Below are 17,854 nucleotides of genomic sequence, written 5' to 3'. Positions count from 1 at the left end.
AGGATACCTTAAATTAAATGAGTACGTGGATTTGACAATAGTTGTGCATTATGTCCATAGTAAGGTTTTGTTCTTTGTATATCTGTGGGTTCAAATAATGTGCAAACAACCTTCTGTAACAAATGTAGTGCTAACATATTGTTTTGTCTTAGGTGGTACAGAGACAGAATAATAATCTAGTATCCAGCAGGCTCTGGGCTCAAGCGAGTCATACCAGTAGACATGGACAGAGCAGAAACTCAAGCTTCAAACTTTGCAGGTGGTGCAGAGACAGAATGCTGGTTTAGTGTCTCACACATCCTGGGTGCAATTCTCACCTGTTTTGTTTTCCTCAGAGTAGAGGCTGAGGAAGGAGAGAAGGCATGAACACTCTGCATCTTTCCGACGGCATACAGGTAGAACACCGGGCCAACGGACAGCCCATTCCTGGTTCAATCCTAGACCAAAACACAACAGATCCAGGGTTCAGTGTTGGCTGTGCTCATACAGTATTATGTACGAGTATCAATAAGCAATTAGAGGCTTAACTATGATGGACGAGCAGGTTGAATCAGAGCTCCTGTGGCTCAGTGGTCAAAAGCTGTGGCTGTCGGTCAGGAGCTTGTGGGCTCGTTCCTCACCTTGACTCTTTTTGCAAGTGGCCTTTCAGATTCTAGCCTTAACTATGACGGACGAGCGGGCTGACTCAGAGCTCCTGTGGCTCAGCGAGTAAACGCTGGTGCTGCCGCTCGGGAAGTTGCGGCTTCGAGTCTCACCTCAGCTCTTTTTGCAATTGGACTGTCAAATTGTAGCCTTAACTACGACGGACGAGCAGGTTGAGCAGGAGCTCCTGTGGCGCGGTTGGTAAGTGCTGCGGTTACATCCCGGCGAAGCGTGAGTTCGAGTCCCGCGTGTGCACTAACCTCTCTGTGTTGTTCCTTCGCAGGTGGCAGTGATGCTGAGGCCAGACCGGGTGGTGGAGCGGACGGTGTCGGAGAGGAGCGGCCAGCCACCAGGTAAGTGGGGAGGGGGGCCCCCTTGGGGGGGGTTGGGGAGGGAGGGTAGGAAGGGGGTTGCTGGCCCCCTGAAGGTGGGAGGCAGAAACAGAGGGGGTCTTAGAGCAGGGTGGGAGGAGAGGAGGGGGTCTTGGAGCGGGAGAAGAGAGACAGAGGGGTGTTGGAGTGGGAACAGGTCACTAGAGGGTGGGGTGTGTGTTTTGGTCAAAAAATTCTGCATAAATTAAACAGCGTCACACTGTCTGTTGCTCTCTCTTTTCCCGCTTCAAGACCCCCTCCGTCTCTCTTTCCCGCTCCAAGACCCCCTCCATCTCTCTTTTCCCGCTCCAAGACCCCCTCCGTCTCTCTTCTCCCGCTCCAAGACCCCCTCCTCTCCTCCCACCCTGCTCTAAGACCCCCTCTGTTTCTGCCTCCCACCTTCGGGGGGCCAGCGCCCCCCTTCCTACCCTCCCTCCCCAACCCCCCCCAAGGGGGCCCCCCTCCCCACTTACCTGGTGGCTGGCCGCTCCTCTCCGACACTGTCCGCTCCACCACCCAGTCTGGCCTCAGCATCACCGCCACCTGCGAAGGAACAACACAGAGAGGTTAGTGCACACGCGGGACTCGAACTCACGCTTCGCCGGGATGTAACCGCAGCACTTACCCACCGCGCCACAGGAGCTCCAGCTCAACCTGCTCGTCCGTCGTAGTTAAGGCTACAATTTGACAGTCCAATTGCAAAAAGAGCGGAGATGAGACTCGAAGCCGCAACTTCCCGAGCGGCAGCACCGGCGTTTACTCGCTGAGCCACAGGAGCTCGTCCGTCATAGTTAAGGCTAGAATCTGAAAGGCCACTTGCAAAAAAAGAGCTGAGGTGAGACTCAAAGCCGCAACTTCCCGAGCGGCAGCACCGGCGTTTACTCGCTGAGCCACAGGAGCTCTGAGTCAGCCTGCTCGTCCGTCATAGTTAAGGCTAGAATCTGAAAGGCCACTTGCAAAAAGAGTCAAGGTGAGGAACGAGCCCACAAGCTCCTGACCGGCAGCTACAGCTTTTGACCACTGAGCCACAGGAGCTCTGATTCAACCTGCTCGTCCATCATAGTTAAGGCGAGAATCAGAAAGGCCAACTTGTAAAGAGAGTCAAGGCGAGGCTTGAACCCAAAGTTTCTTGGCTGGCAGCCCCAGCGCTTACCCACTGGGCCACCAAAGCCCTGACTCACTTGCTATAGTTAAGGCTAGTGAAGGCTGATTTCAGTAAGTCATTCATTGTGCTCAGGTCTGCCATCGTGGGCGCTGATGAGAATTACCATGATGACATATGTGCTCTGGAAAGGGCTTGGGCCCCACTCTCCTGGTGAACATCATTGTGCCTTGTCTTTGTACCACCAGAGGGAGACAACGGTGAAATCTTTCCCATAATATCACGTTTCTGGTCTCTTCAGGTCTTAATTGGATCAATGGATATCACCTGTTCCGGGAGCAGTTTGTAGTTGAGAGACCCCAGTCACTCAGCACAAGACACCAGGGATCTAGGTTTAGCCTTTTTCCGGCCAAACTTGCAGGATTTTCGGTGCTTTTCCATCAAGTTACCATCGGGGGTCAAAGTTTAGCTTTCTTCCAGCCAAACTTGCAGGTTTTTCTCTGGTTTTGCATCAACTTACTAACAGGGATCTAACTTTTCTTTTCTACAGCCAAAATGAGGCGAATTTTCACTGGTTTTGCAGTCAGTTGGACCACTGAACCGTCAGTTGGCTTTTCTCCCCCAAAAGTTTGACATATTCATAAGCAAATAGCCTTGTTTGAATTTTCCTCAAAGGGAACATTGCTGAGAGTATTTGCTTTGGATGGAACAGCATGCTCTTTGCTTTTTGGGCTGACAGATAACCAGGCCGAATTAGGCCGACAGCCCTGACGGACAGTGACGGTTGAGCCATTTCCAGGGCAAAGAGCTTTAAACAGAGTCTGAAATTACTGGATGCAGGCATTAAGAGAAGAGCAAGAGACCAATTCCGCAGGGTGGAGGGTAAGTGTTCCTGCTGTCTGATGTGTTTATATCAAGCTCTCACTTTATAGCAAGCCATTTACATCGAATGGAATGAAATGAATGTTAGTGTTTAGAGCTTTCGTGCCTTTCAGATTCTAGCCTTAACTACGACGGACGAGCAGGCTGAGTAAGCTGTTCTAATGACCATGGCAAGACCGTCAGTGCGCTCTAATGATCATGATTCAGGCCCAGCCACTCCTCTTCCTCTCTCTCCCTGCAGCACAAACAGCAGGAGGTGGAAAGGACCACAAAATGGCTGAAGATGTTGAAGAGCTGGGACAAATACAAGAACAGTGATAAGGTGAGCACACAGGGAAATGTCCAATCATGTGACTGTTACGGTTGATGCGTCCTACATCCCTGCCGAAAAGCGCGTTATAAGAAATAACATGTTTCTTTAAAAGGAATTTTAAAAGGAAAGGATTGCGTCCTTCAGCAACGCAGTCACATATTTACTGGACATGATGTTTAGCTGACTTGAATGCAGTGGAATTAAACTGAGTTGAAATGAGTGATTGAATTGAACTGAATGTGTTAACGGAACCTTTTTCACCATTTCGGTTGTAGAAAACCCGAAACTCTATAAAAATAACTCTTACGTGTTTATATAAAAAGAATGATTGAATTAACTGGCTATGCCAGACTGATGCCCAGGACGGGAGAGCACAGCTGTGTGTTCGCCAGCCTGCATGGCTGCTGGCATGGCAACTGATGGAGTCTCCCCTGCCGCTCAAGTGCCGCTGACCCCAGAACAGCTTCAGAGCTGAACTTTCCTGGCACCGCCTACGCACACTCACCCCCCTGCTCTCCTGTGGTGGGAGGGGAAACCCTGACTCTCGAGGTTTTGTCATTCCTGTTTTGGAGAGACCAAAACGCTAAGCCTGCTGCTATCAGTGCTGATTATATGCAGATATGCTGTTCAGTGCTTACATAACATCAATTAAATTTCACAGCCTGAGACTTCCTTTGTAGTTTGGCTTGGAATGAGAAACCGTACAAACAGTGGCATTAATGTAGCAGCAATGCAGAAACTGATTTAATATTATATGTTATATTAAAGTTGTTATATTATTATCGTAATCATGAGAATAATCAAGACTTGCATAACTTACTTTCATACAGGTGGATATTTCCTGAGGCAGTTTATGCTGAGTTCTTTGCTCAAGGATACTATGGCAATGCTCGGCTTAGGTATCAAACCCACAACCTTTTGGTTCTAAGCCCATGTGAGCATTAAAGTCAAGCCCATTTTGTCAGTGGAGGAGTGTGAGAGCCCGTCTGTGGGGTGTGCCCCTCTTGATTGATGTATGATTAATGAAAACAGATGGAGGAATTAACTTTCCCATCACTCATTCATTGGAGAGCTGTTGTCACCACGGAGACTGTGGGCTCTGAGCATTTGTCATCTGGAATGTTTCAACTGACAACTTTTAAAGCTGTTCATTTATTTGTTGCTTGATCAGGACAATGTGTAGAGCATGTGTTCTTTAGGTTCTGTTTCTGCAGTAACACCAATTAAATATCTTTAAGTGCACAACCACACAGGATTCACACAGCAACCATTTGTTCATGATCCATGGCCCTACCATTACTCCACACTGTGCCTTACTACTCTACCTCCCTACTCACAACTCTACTTCTCTACCTACTGCTCCACACAGCTACCCGTGACTCCACCTTCGCTTGTTTTGAGTACACTGCATGCTGACAGAGATCCAGGGGAATAGGTTTTAGGTTCAGCCTTTAATAATCAATGGTTGTACAGGGCGCCAGATCTTTCCTCCACTCCAGGACTTTGTCTTGGGTTTGAATCAATACACCGGCTCAATGCGTCCGTTAAATATTGATGCCTAATGAAAAATGCGGATGTTTAGTGCTCTGTCTGAGTTGGATGTAATTGGACTGGAGCAGCACTGTGTTCTCTGCAAATTGCACTCTCAGTGTTTGTAATCTAAATGGATAGCTGCAGGTGTAAGTCATTAACTACACTTGCTCTATCTGCAACCTCAACAGCCCACTCAGTGTAATACTTGTAATACAATGTAATCGTTTCAGGGATTTTAGCAACTGTTTAGCAAGTCGTCATAGTGGGAAAGCAGGAGAGATGGTAAAGTGGTAAAGCGGGGTGGGAGTGTAGCATAGCGGTAAGGAGCAGGGCTTGTAACCGAAAGGTTGTTGGTTTGATTACCAGCTGGGGCATTGCTACCCCTGAGCAAGGTACTTAACCCAGAATTACCTCAGTAAATATCTGTGTAAATGGATAGAGTGTAAAAACTGTAACCTTTGTAAGTTTCTCTGGATAAGAGCATCTGCTAAATGACAATAATATAATGTAAAGTATAGCAGTACAGCAGCACAGCCATAAAGACATCACTGTAGCAATTCTGTCGATCTTAATTCCATTTTAAACAGACGTGAGCAGCAATTAAGTTTATTTTGATGGCATTCTAAAGGGGCAGTCACTGCTGTTCCAGTGGATTGAAATGGTGATGGTGATTGTGAAGTGCAGTTCTGATTTGTCTGTCATGCATCTCAGAGCACTTTACAGTTAGAGAGGATGACTCACCTGAAACTCCAAAGTGTAGCACCCACTTGGGTTTGGACACCTTCTTTTTCAGTGAGTAAATCACATAGCTGGGAGTTGTCAGTGGCACTAGTTTAACTACAGTGGGAATTCTCAGTTGAGAGTTTTAGAACACTGAACCTCACTGATGCAGAGGATTCTGAGGCTTCCTCACTGTGTGTAGTTTCCCTCCCTCACTCTCATGACTCCAGGAGGGAGAGAGATCCGCTGTGATTGATTTCAATAAAGGGCACAGTTCGTAGACTTACTAAAATCAATCATGTTCCTTTGGGTTGTAACCCTCCGCAGGTGCTGATGAATTAATCAAAGCGCTGAGTGTTGAGGGGGATTTAGAAAGCGATATTATATACTTCCCTGTGAATAAATGATCGAACAGACAATTCATCCTCTTGTTCCTAAGTGAGAAGGACACTGGCACTTATTCTAAAACTGCAAACTGAGTATTTTTCACCCAGTGAGAAAATGAGCTACAAAGGATTATACCAAAATCCATTCACTAAAATTATTTAAATATTATTATTCCACTTAAATAAGCAGTGGAATTACAATCAATATGCTCAAAGTGCTGCAGAAGTTATTGGGCAAAATGTATTAACTTCGAAAATGATACCTTGAGATAATGTTTTGGCAGACTCCCTACATACTCACATATAACATATTAGGCATACATGTTCATATTCTGAACAATGGTGACTAATAAAGTACCAAACACTATTGGTTGTGAAATATACTTATAACTTACTTTCTCCGGAAACCTCCACAGAAATGGTGGACAAAAATTACTAATAAAACATTAACCCTGAGGAAGAGTAGTGAATTTGTAGTGAAAACGTGCGTGCGTGTGTGCGTGTGTGTGGCTTCTATACCTGCAGACTGCAGGTATAGAAGCCACTGGATGTGAGAATGTTGTGGGTCTTTCCTTTCAGCTGGTCAGGAGGATCTATAAAGGTATCCCGCTGCAGCTGCGGGGAGAGGTGTGGGGTCTCCTCTTGGATATCCCCAAAATAAAGGCGGAGAAGAAGGACTTCTACGAGGTACCTAACACACAGGAAACATAGAGGCTTTAGCTCTGCCTATGGCTCTCATACGCATGCACACACATATGCACACAGACACACACACACCCAGTTGTGATGAGGATTTTTGTTTCTCAAAGTGATTAACATTTGTTTTGACTAAATGTCGTCTGATAACACTCTACCTCTCTTTTACTTTCTCCCTCTGTCTCTTATCCTCTCTGTATTCCTGTCTTTCCTCTCCTTCTCTCTCTCTAACAATCTCTCTCTCTCTCTCTCTCTCTCTCTCTCTCTCTCTATCCTACTATCTCTCCCCCCTCCCTCCCATGCTTCCTGTGGCAGAAGCTAAAGCAGAGGGCGAGGGGTATGTCTCCAGACGTCCGTCAGATTGACCTGGATGTGAACCGCACATACCGCGACCACATCATGTTCATGCATCGTTACGACGTTAAGTGAGTACTGTAAAGACATTAGGGGAGTGGTCTACTTACACCTCACCAAGTGAGTACTTTACCAACACCGTATCAAGCAGATACTCTATTGCCCTCACACTTGGCACTTACTATAACTGTTGCTTTGGGAGAGCAGTACTGTGTACTATACAGGAGTTGCACAAACCTTTTGAGTTTTCAGTGATTATATAACCAAATTTTCCCAAAGAGAAGCCCTAATTACAACTGTTTTTCTCACACACACACACACACACACACACACACACACACACACACACACACACACACACACACACACACACACACAGTCTTTATTACATCAGTAAATCTTAATTGCACACTACAGAGGCACAGAAGCTCTTGCACACAGATTTAATTGGTTTGAAACACATTTCACTCACTTCATGTATCTGTTTTTTGTGAGGCCTGATATACTGTTGATCCCAATCTCCTGTGGGAGTGCATTTTGTTCTGCTGTGAGAGGTTTGCTATTTACTGTGTTTTTTTTCTGTAGTTCTGTGGAGTGCTCATCTTTTAAGCCATTTATAATTGATATATTCTAAATAACATTTACCGATAGATTATTGCTATAGCTGTTTAGTGGAATCAGATATAATATTTCTAAGATGTCTTAAAGGAATGGGGGTTAGATCACTGGAGTTATTTCACTGGAATGATGGTTAGGTGACTGGAATGGGACTTAGCTAACTGGAATAGCGATTGGCTAGCAGGATTGGTACTTAGAATATGTTACTATCTGTATCTGTTCAAACTGGGGGATTATTAAAAAGCCAACTGAAAGAGCCTGCAGGGAATTTGGACAGTACACTAGGCAACCCTCTATTCTTTGTGATAAGTGCCATGGGAGCTTTAATGGCCAGAGTGAGTCAAGAACTCAGAAACCGGAATTTATTCCATTTACATTTAGCAAGCAAAAAACCATACATAGTCAAAAATATTAGAAGTACTGCATGACAAAGTTCCAAAGGATGGCCAGACAAGGTACAAACTAGCAAGTAAAGCTAATGAGTGTGTTAAACCATTACAACCAAACCATTACATTATTTTGATAGTTTAGTAGGAGATAGGGGGAAGTGTTTCAGGTGCTCAGGTGAGAGAAAAGACAGCACCTTCTGTGCACTGTGTCCCCATTGATGCACAGGGGCGTTGTTGTACAGGTAATACTAGGTAAGATTGTCATCTATCGCCCAAACAGCGTCACTTACCGCAGCAGGTACCAGGCACCAACCAAGCCCAGCCCCGCCTAGCTTCAGCCGTCAGGCTGGAAGGAGCTACAGGGTGGTTTGGCAGCTGGCTTTGAATTAGAAATGTGTCTGGTTCCTGCAGTGCGGATGCGTTAGCCCAGAGCGAAGGTGTAGGGGTTGCTGATGTGGCTGTGGTTTTAAAAGTGGGCTGTGGACGTGTGTGGTGACTCTGGTCTGGCTCTCTTCCAGGCAGCAAGCCCTGTTCCACGTGCTCACAGCCTACTCCGTGTACAACAGGGTGAGTCAGATTGCTTACGATTCACTCGATTCACAGGGTCTGCAGGGATCTGTATCTGCAGAGCAGAGGCGTGCAGAACCGGCCCCCTTTCAAGTGGAGTGGTCCTGCGTATGAGAAGGGGGTGGATTACTGTGAGACAGACACCTGGGGAAGAGAGAGAAAGAGAGAGGGAGAGAGTGATAGGGAAAGTGAGAGGGAAACAGAGAGAGAGGGAGAGTGAGAGGGAAGGTGAGAGGGAAACAGAGAGAGAGAGAGAGTGAGAGGGAAGGTGAGAGGGAAACAGAGAGAGGGAGAGTGAGGGGTAAGGTGAAAGGGAGGCAGGTGGTGCAGGTGTTATCCTGTTTGTCTCCTCCTGCAGGAGGTTGGGTATTGTCAGGGCATGAGCCAGATTACCGCCCTGCTGCTAATCTACATGAACGAGGAGGACGCCTTCTGGGCCCTGGTCAAGCTGCTGTTGGGTCAGAAACACGCCATGCACGGTAAACACAACCGCACTGCCGTGCCATTTACGGTCATCGTCACAGAGCTGTGCCACTGCAACGGTCACCACGACCGTATGGACGCATCATTCAGGACCAACATGACCACACTGTTACAGTGTTTACGGTCATGAGGATCACACTGTGACGGTGCCATAGAATATGTGGTCAATATGAGTACTCCTTCACATCAATGAATAGTCTGACTACATTACCACACTGCCACACAGTGGCATAAACATGACAATACAGAGAACCAGACCCCCGTTATACGGTCTGGATGGCAACATTACATCACAAGCGGGCCACGAGTCTTACAACACACAACATAAACTTCATTTCACATACAGTGCCTCGGTCATATTCAGTCCACAGGCGCTAAACTGCCCCCCATCTCACAGTCTGCGACCTTTGACCCCCCCCCCCCCCCCCCTTCCCCACGTGCAGGGTTTTTCGTTCCTGGCTTCCCCAAGCTGATGAGGTTTCAGGAGCACCACGACCGCATCATGAAGAAAATGATGCCCAAACTCAAGCAGCACCTGGTGAGAGATACCAAAGACTGCACTGGTCACTCAGAGCGGAGTGGTAGCCGAAGGGTGCACAGGGGCAGGCAGGACTGTAGTGACTGCAGTTAGCAGAGTGATCATCAAGCATTGTTCAGAGGCAGGCAGGACCCCAGTGACTGCACTCAGTGGAGTGGTCATAGGAGACTGAACAGAGACAGAAAGGCAGCAAGTGACCACAGTTAATGGAGTAGTCAAAGGAGACCGAACAGAGCACTGAGGAGAGACATAGAGATATCGTATATTGTTAAACCACACACACACACACACACACACAGACACACACAGAGTGGTTGTCTCTGTGCTCGCTGTCTTGTTCTGCTAAGTGTCATTTAGTCTTAGTTATAAGTATATAATCATTACTCATGTGGGCGTACTGGCGGGGAAACAAACATGCTTCTCTTTTTTAGAACAGATGATAAATCTCAGTGGCCACTACACAGTGACTCTAGGGCTGACACTGAGAGAGTTCGGCTTGGCTGGGAAGGAGAGGCCTAGGCAGTGACAGATGAAAGTGCAGGAAAGTGGCGATAAAAGGGTGGTGTTGTGTGTGTGGTGCCGTGACCACACTGAACTCCAGACAAGTCCACAGTGAAGCCCCTGCACCGTATGCTGAACACCTAGATGTGTTACGCTTTCTATGACCACACTGTCTTATTCAGTAACACTATTCTGTCTCTTCCAGGACACCCAGGAGGTCTATACCACCCTGTACACCATGAAGTGGTTCTTCCAGTGCTTTCTTGACAGAGTGGGTCCCCCCCCCCCCTTGCTTTTCACTCTCTCCTTTCATCTTACACAAACAAAATGCTTACTGATGTTGTTCTTTTCAAACTTCCTTGTCTTTATGCCCAAGTTTTTACTTATATTTAAGTCTTTATCTATAACTCTATCATGCAGTATCATGCTGTGATGTTTTATCATTTTGCTGTCTTTTTTATTGGTATTTTATTTATTTATTCATTTAAATTATTCCACTGTATGCACCAGGTCTGAGATCTGTCCTGGAGTTCTTTGATAGTGTGTCTATAGTAGTGTGCTCCTTAAGTGATGCCCTGTGACAGTGTGACAGGGTTTAGAAACATCTGTGAAACAAGCAAATAATGAAGGGTAGCAGTGCACGATGTGGTACGTCTGCGTTTCTGTCCTGCAGACACCTTTTACTCTGACTCTGAGGATCTGGGACATCTACATCCTGGAGGGAGAGAAGGTCCTCATTGCCATGTCCTACACCATCCTCAAACTGCACAAGAGTAAGATCCTGCCCTGTTTTTGGGCTGCGGGTCAGGGATTAATTCAGCTGTTTACAGGGTACTGGGAATGGATCCATTGATGATGCAGACAGAACCTCTACTGTAAAATATGAAAGGCTTTATAACTTGTTAACAAAGAGTGTGTGTGATGGAATGTCATGGTTTAATGACCGTTCAGTTTTGATAAAGGAAAGATGTGGTACATTTGCTTGTTTTTCAAAGCTGGGTGGCAGTGCAAAGCAGAGCCCTGCCTCTCGCTGGTAGTGTAGAGGAGAGTTCTGCCTGTAGGTGACAGAGTAGAGCAGAGGTCAGGGCCCTCGACAGCAGGACTGTTGATGTGACTTTACTATTACACTCTGTGCAGCAGTGTGTACCATAGTCTGCTGGCTGAATGTTCCCCTGTACATCCCCTGCGTTTGTATCACCTGTGTTCATCTCTCTGTCCCTCTCATTGTTCACACCTGTGTGCATGCAGAGCACCTGATGAAGCTCTCCATGGAGGAGCTGGTTGAGTTCCTGCAGGTCACCTTGTCCAAAGACTTCTTCTATGAGGACGACTTTGTCATCGAGCAGCTGCAGAGCTCAATGTCAGAGCTGAAACGCTCCAAACTGGAGCTGCCGCCCCCAGGTATACCCCCTCCACAAACACTGTCAACAGCTCCACACCACTCTGCAATCACAGCAATTATCCCCTACATTTGAAACTCTCTCTCTCTCACACACACATACATACACACACACACACACACACACACACACAGCCACAAACATACAGTACACAGTCCCACCCTGTTCCTGCTGTTAAAGGTGTATGTGATTAACGCTCTTGCTCTCTCCCTGTCCCTGGAGCAACCTTTGGCACTGTGACCGTGCACGGGGCACATGTCCCCTCCTACGGCCGCAAACGGTGGGCAAGCTGGAGTGCTGTCCCTGTGTCCCTTCCGTCTGTCAGCGTCAGGGTGTCCATCCCAGCCACCATACAACACTCTCACAGCATAGCCATGACTGTGTCGGCCTCCTGTGACGTTTATACCTGCTCTAAACACCCTGCATAAATAAGTGTTGATTGTGGAATGTCTCACCCTCAACTGTCCTGTCATGGATATTTAGAGATGTCATCATCATTGTCACCGTCATCTTTATCTTTTTTTCACATCAGGTCATTTTTTGTGGTCTCCAATGCTCATTGAAATTGGAAAGAAATGCTTTTTGATATGGATAGATGTACATGAATAAAATTACATTTGCTTCTCTCTTTACAGTAAATACTGTATTTGTGAATAGAGTACTTTAATAGTTTTGTTTATGTGGGCTGTTTTTAGTCTGCAATTTTTGTACAGGTTTTTGTACAGGTTCAGTGTAAGTCATATCCAGAGAGGGCAGGTTTGAGTGACATGGTCAGAGATGTGGAAAGAGATACCAGGTTAAACTTACGCATAAAAGCTACATGTGCTATTGTCTTTTGGTACCTGCTGTTGTCATATATGCCTATATTTTCTAACTTTTGCAGTCAGACTGAAAGAGCATCCTGTCTGCCTCTGTCTCACCAGGTAAAGAGGAGGAGTTTCCCACAATGCCCCTGGGCCAGCTTCCGTCCGAAACGTTGGGCACCGCTAAGCACGTTGCAAACGGTCAGAGCCACAGTGGCACGCAGGAAAGGGCCAGTGCACTGCCCAGCACGTCACTGGAACAGGCCCAGGGGAGCCAGGCCAGGAGGGCTCCATTGGAGACGCTGGCGCTCAGGGCCGAGAGGAGGGAGGGGCTTGGGCAGGACTCTGAGGAGGCGGAGACCGTGGCTGTGGATGGCGCCAAGCCAAACAGCCACGCTGCGGCCAATCACAACTCCAATGCCGCCTCCAGCTCCCGGCGGGACGTGCCATCCTACTGGCTGAAGCTGCCGGAGGTGAGGGTGGATGTGAGCAGGTGGGGCGTGGCCTTCCCCCCCAGCCCGGAGGAGCCTCGACGGTGGCCGCTCTCCCACAGGGGCTCCAACGTGTCGCAGTACGACAACATGCCCGTGCCGGACCGCGGGGTCGCGGAGCCGCACGCCCGAGCCCTGCACGTCACCGCCCAGGCGCTTTTCGGGACCCGGGCACTGCAGCAGGGAGGGGGGAGCGGGAGAGTCCGGAGCCAGACCGTCAGCACTGACCGCACAGCGATGGGGCTCCCCAACACCCCGCTGCAGCTGCACCGCCCTGGGAGCCCCCCTTACAGCACCTCACTGGAGCCCAGGCCAGAGGAACAGGGCTGCAGCACCACGGCCCGCCTTCCCACAGTCCCCGTCTCCCCAAAGGCCCTCATGAGCAGCCCCTACAGCAGCTACCGGAGACTTCCCACCAGGCTGATTAGCACTTCAGTGTACCCACCTGAGGCGCTGTCTTGTTATGATGGGCGTGGCGCTGGCGAGGGTGGGCGTGAGGCTGACGCCTCTATGACTCCGGGTGGTGTACTGAAGTCACAGAGCTTCCAGAGGGCTCAGATAACACCTGCGCAGTACACCCGTTACCCTCCCCAATTGCATGGCCTGCAACATTGCAGGGCACAGCATGAGGAGCAGCTCCCTCCAGTGTTAGGAGGACCACACTACAGGCACCCTCTGGAAGTGTTCAGCAAGCAGGAATCTAGGCTGCTCTGAGAGAGAGACTTCCTGCACCTTGACAAACACACACAGCTCTCCTCTTTTCTCTTGTTCATTTTTTTCGCTTGTCTTACATATGTCACACGTGATGATATTGCGCCTCTATAGGTTCCAGAGATCCCGTTCTTCGACAAACTGGCTGAAGATTTTGGTTTCACTTTAATTCTTAGCATCAGATGAGCAGAAGAGAGTAATGAGCTTTTACTGTATCCTGTATCCAGCCCCTTCATTTATAAAGCCTTTTATTTTTTACTGGTTTACATTCACATGTGTACTGTAAAGGTCCACTAATATTATTGGAATATGTAAATATATTTTGTGAATATATTTTTTTTCCAAATAATTCTTTTTCCAAAAGACAAAAAAACTGTTTGTGATTATTATATATTGTGGTTTATGTGAGCTGAAAGAGCCTTCATTTTAATGAGGCACCAGTGAAGGTTTCTCAAAGGACTCAAAGGACTAAATTTGCAGGAATTACTGGCACTATATAGTGCAACCCTGTGGCCCGGCAGCTGGTAACATTTCAAGAGATCTCTGTTTTATTGGCAAATGATAATTGGTATTACCATTTCCTCTGTACAAGCTATTTTGTATTGTTAAATTCAAAATTTTATTCCCCATAAGAGGAAACATTTTTTTTTCTCTGACGTTTTTTTTTTTTTTTTTGCTTTTTGCACTGTTCAATAAAAATCATATGGCAATATGGCAATAACAATATGGCTCCACAATGCACTGCTCTTGATGAGTGATTCTCACACTTTCTGAGGTGGCGGACCACTCAATTGGTGGAAGAATATCCGTGGGCCATGTAACACTACTGCACGCAGGCCATTTTCTCCCAGTTTCCACCCCAGTGGAATGAATGGTGCCGCTTTGGATGAGGTATGTGCAAAGGGACCCAAACTGGCTCCAAACAGGAGACCTTAAGGCTCATGCGGCTCTCTCTACTCAAAGTGACAAACCACCTTGGAAGATGTAGCTTCTGCTACATCTTCCAAGGTGCTTTTGATGATCCAAAAGGACTGTAAAGACAATAATATATGTACTTTTATTTTCTCAGGGTAGCTACCATCTACATGTAAAATTATTTTATAGGCCTTTCAGGTTTTATTTTCAAAATCTATATCAGCTGGTGGTCCACTGGAATAACTGCTCGTGATCCGTGAACCACACTTTGAGAACGTAGATGACGTAGATGCCTTTGATTAGTTTCTCAGCAGAGAAAGTGCACATGCTTTGTGTTATTAAACCACTAGCTACCATCTGATACACCATACAACATGAAATGGTGGAAATGTTAAGTAATTAACAGTTTTATTGTACACAGCAGACATTTTTTTCTGTGAAATTACTGCCATCTGGTGGCCAGAGTAAGTCAAAAGCAAAATGTCACAACTGTAAAACAATTTCACAGAGCAGTATTGCACTTCACACTCCCCTGGAATAAAAGAAATGCCTTATATATTACTTAGAGAAATTTTGCACCCTGCAAAATTTCATTTTCCACATACGTTCCAGCTCACCACTGCTCTGAAGCGAGCTGACCCAGTCACAGGCGATTAGCGATTGGTGATGATTGGCGATTGGTGATGATTGGTGATTGGCTATTGGCTATTGGACATGACATCTTCAAGTTTGATGAACAAAGCACAAGAAGTGTGTCCTGGTTGTTGGGGTGGAGGGCTAAGCCGCTTGGGTTCGCGTGAGGTTTGCGGTTCAAGCCCCCGTTGCTTTCTATTCTTTGCTCTTTACCGGTCGTCGTTTGTTTTCCAGTCGTTCTCGCCGAGTCGCTTGTCAAGTGCGCAAAAAAAAGGTGAAGGGCGCCCTTGTGTCGGTGGCGTTGGAAGGTCTGCGCCTCACTCCTGTGAGGTCGCAGGTTCAAATCCGGCCGGCAGCGGCACGGAAGAGGCGGAAACAGGGGGTTATGAAGCAGGCCGCGCCGGCTGGGGTTTTGCTGCGCGGCACGCTACGCATTGCATGTGGGGCCGGAGTAAGGTCTGTGACCTCGCTCCCGTGAGGTTGCAGGTTCGCTTTCGCTTTTCATTTTGGCCCCACATGCAATGCGTAGCGTGCCGCGCAGCAAAACCCCAGCCGGCCGGCGCGGCCCGCTTCATAACCCCCTGCTTCCGCCTCTCCGAAACCTCTGGGGGGGGGGGGAGGTGTATTAAACAGCATCCAGTGTCCAAGTGCATGGAGAGTACCTGGAGAGTACGAGGTGGTGAACTTATTATTACAACGCGACGCTGCTGCGGTGTGCAGCAAAATTTCAGCCGGCTCTCACGCCCGGCTGCATAACCCCCAGTTTCCATCGTCCGAAACCTCGGGGGGGTATGAGTTCCCCCCCTTTCCTCTTGCCCCGGGCCGCTGGTCGGATTCGAACCCACAACCTCACTAGTGTGAGGAGCAGACACCTTGGCACTTTTCTCCTTTTTTTTGCGCGCTTGACAAGCGACTTGGTGAGCGCACAGGGAAAACGGAGAACAACGGGGGCTTGAACCGCAAACCTTCTGCACTGCCCCCTGCTGCCCTTCTGGAGACCTCCTTTGGCCTTTAAAAGGTCAAAGACAGTCGGTTTTGAACCTGGGACCTCTCGCTTCATAGTCCCGAGTTATACCCGCGCGGCAGCCGAAAATAGTTTAGCTAAACGGCCCTAAACCGTTTCCCATTCATTCTCAACGGTAGTCCTAAACCACTACGGATGTAATATATTTTTGGCCGCTATCACTTTTTGGCGCTGTTCCGATTTTTTAAGGATGCGCACTCTTTGAGAACTTTTTATTCTAATCTAGAGCGAACTTCTGCTGAGATTAGACAAGTCAGCGGCGACTCGCGGCGATTTTTCACACGTATTCTTCATCGATCCAAGGTAAAATATGTTGTTTGGGATGAATGTACAACCACAGGATAAATTTACACTCATATCGCCAGATGTTTTCTTAAGTTAGCTCGCTTACAGTAACGTTACTGTTCGCTGCTAATTCAGTTCACTGATATGAGAGAACTTACTGGCTGGTCTCTCAGGCAACCTGGGTGTAATTACGTGCTAAATAATGAATGAACCTAATCCTTTTTTCTCGATAATGTGCTTGTTTTTCGTGTAGTTACATGATAATAGCTTGTCAGCGCCTTACTGACGCTAATTGTGTGTCTCCGGTTGGCTAGCATCGCTCGCTTGGTAAGAGATAACTATAGCGGCTTGTGGTGAAATGACATAACAAATAATGAATGAATATGATCGTTTTTAACATTCGTGTGTATTGTTTTATTGTCGTGACGTTAAATAATGTTGTCAGTCCGTTTCTGACGATGTTGTGTTTATGTCTCACAAACGTTAGCATCGCTCGGGTGAGACCGTTGTATAGCCTATAACTTATATGGCTTGTGGTGAAATTAAGTACTGAATAATGAAGGGACATGATCGTTTTATATATTCATTTGCGTAGTTTTCATATCGTGGCGTTAAAGAGTCTTGTCAGTCCGTTTATGACAATGTTGTGTTGATAAAATTACCTCAGCATCGCTCGCTTGGCAAATTACTATCGCTACTCGGCCTGTGCCATAACAATAGCGTCTGTGGCTTGTGGTGAACTTGCTCGCTAAATAATGAATGGACACGATTGTTTTGTATATTCATTTTGTATAGCTTTATGTCGTGACTTTGAATCATCCTGTCAGTCCGTCTCCGACAATGTTCTGCTGATAAAGTTACCTCAGCATCGCTCGCTTGGTAAAACACTACCGGCTTAAGGTTACAAGCTGTCTAACAAACTATACAATGTAATGCCCAACAGAGTACCAAGATACTGATACCATCTTTAAAAACGTAATATTTGTTTCAATGTTTGAATAAAGTTATCTTTCATCAGGACTCATGCCCCTTCACCCTTTTCCCCCCTCCTTGCTCACACACACATGCCCACGCACAGACACAATTTACAGACACAGTACTTTTCCACTTCTCAGGCCCCTCTCACCTTTCTCCCCCCTGCTGGCTCTCTCTCTCACTCTCACTCACACACATACACACACACACACACACAGTGCTTTTCCGCTCCTGTTACCCCCACCCTCCTTCCCCCTTGTTCTCACACACACATGCCTGCGCATGGACGTGCACACACAGACACAGGTACATGTACATGTAGCACCCTGAGTACTTACTTCCCCAGTGTGAAATCGAACCGGCAACCTTTTTGGCTGGCAAGGGTCGACCAGCGTTCAGCTACTGTTTATAATAATGACAATTATATTACAACAATAAAAAACGTCATCGGCATAACACGTATCATGCGCGCGCATATTGTGCAGGGACAGCAGCAAGTGAACATGTTGCAGGACATCTTGC

At 47.2% G+C, this 17,854-nt stretch overlaps 1 protein-coding gene across 1 annotated transcript; it reads left to right on the top strand.

Annotated features, from left to right (window-relative positions):
- Positions 1–529: 529 nt before the first annotated feature.
- On the top strand, positions 530–13,724 carry LOC118771645 (USP6 N-terminal-like protein). Its single transcript, XM_036519653.1, has 14 exons — positions 530–592; positions 926–995; positions 1,358–1,579; positions 2,537–2,544; positions 3,239–3,319; positions 6,529–6,636; positions 6,961–7,070; positions 8,525–8,573; positions 8,932–9,052; positions 9,500–9,594; positions 10,301–10,366; positions 10,769–10,868; positions 11,344–11,496; positions 12,419–13,724. Exons 1-14 carry the CDS (start codon positions 530–532, stop codon positions 13,501–13,503), a joined length of 2,331 nt encoding a protein of 776 aa, XP_036375546.1. The 3' UTR covers positions 13,504–13,724.
- Positions 13,725–17,854: the final 4,130 nt, after the last annotated feature.

The sequence above is a fragment of the Megalops cyprinoides genome, chromosome 25 (assembly GCF_013368585.1).
Source record: "Megalops cyprinoides isolate fMegCyp1 chromosome 25, fMegCyp1.pri, whole genome shotgun sequence".
In the NCBI taxonomy this organism is placed as follows: Eukaryota; Metazoa; Chordata; class Actinopteri; order Elopiformes; family Megalopidae; genus Megalops; species Megalops cyprinoides.
The sequence above is the reverse complement of the archived record's forward strand: the minus strand, read 5'-3'. Positions and strand labels throughout refer to the sequence as shown.

Excerpts from the sequence above, each read along its gene's own strand:
- LOC118771645 (XM_036519653.1), top strand. The coding sequence starts at position 530 with ATGATGGACGAGCAGGTTGAATCAGAGCTCCTGTGGCTCAGTGGTCAA. Across the intron at positions 8,574-8,931 it reads CCTACTCCGTGTACAACAGG|GAGGTTGGGTATTGTCAGGG; the intron begins GTGAGTCAGATT and ends CTCCTCCTGCAG. Across the intron at positions 11,497-12,418 it reads ACTGGAGCTGCCGCCCCCAG|GTAAAGAGGAGGAGTTTCCC; the intron begins GTATACCCCCTC and ends CTGTCTCACCAG.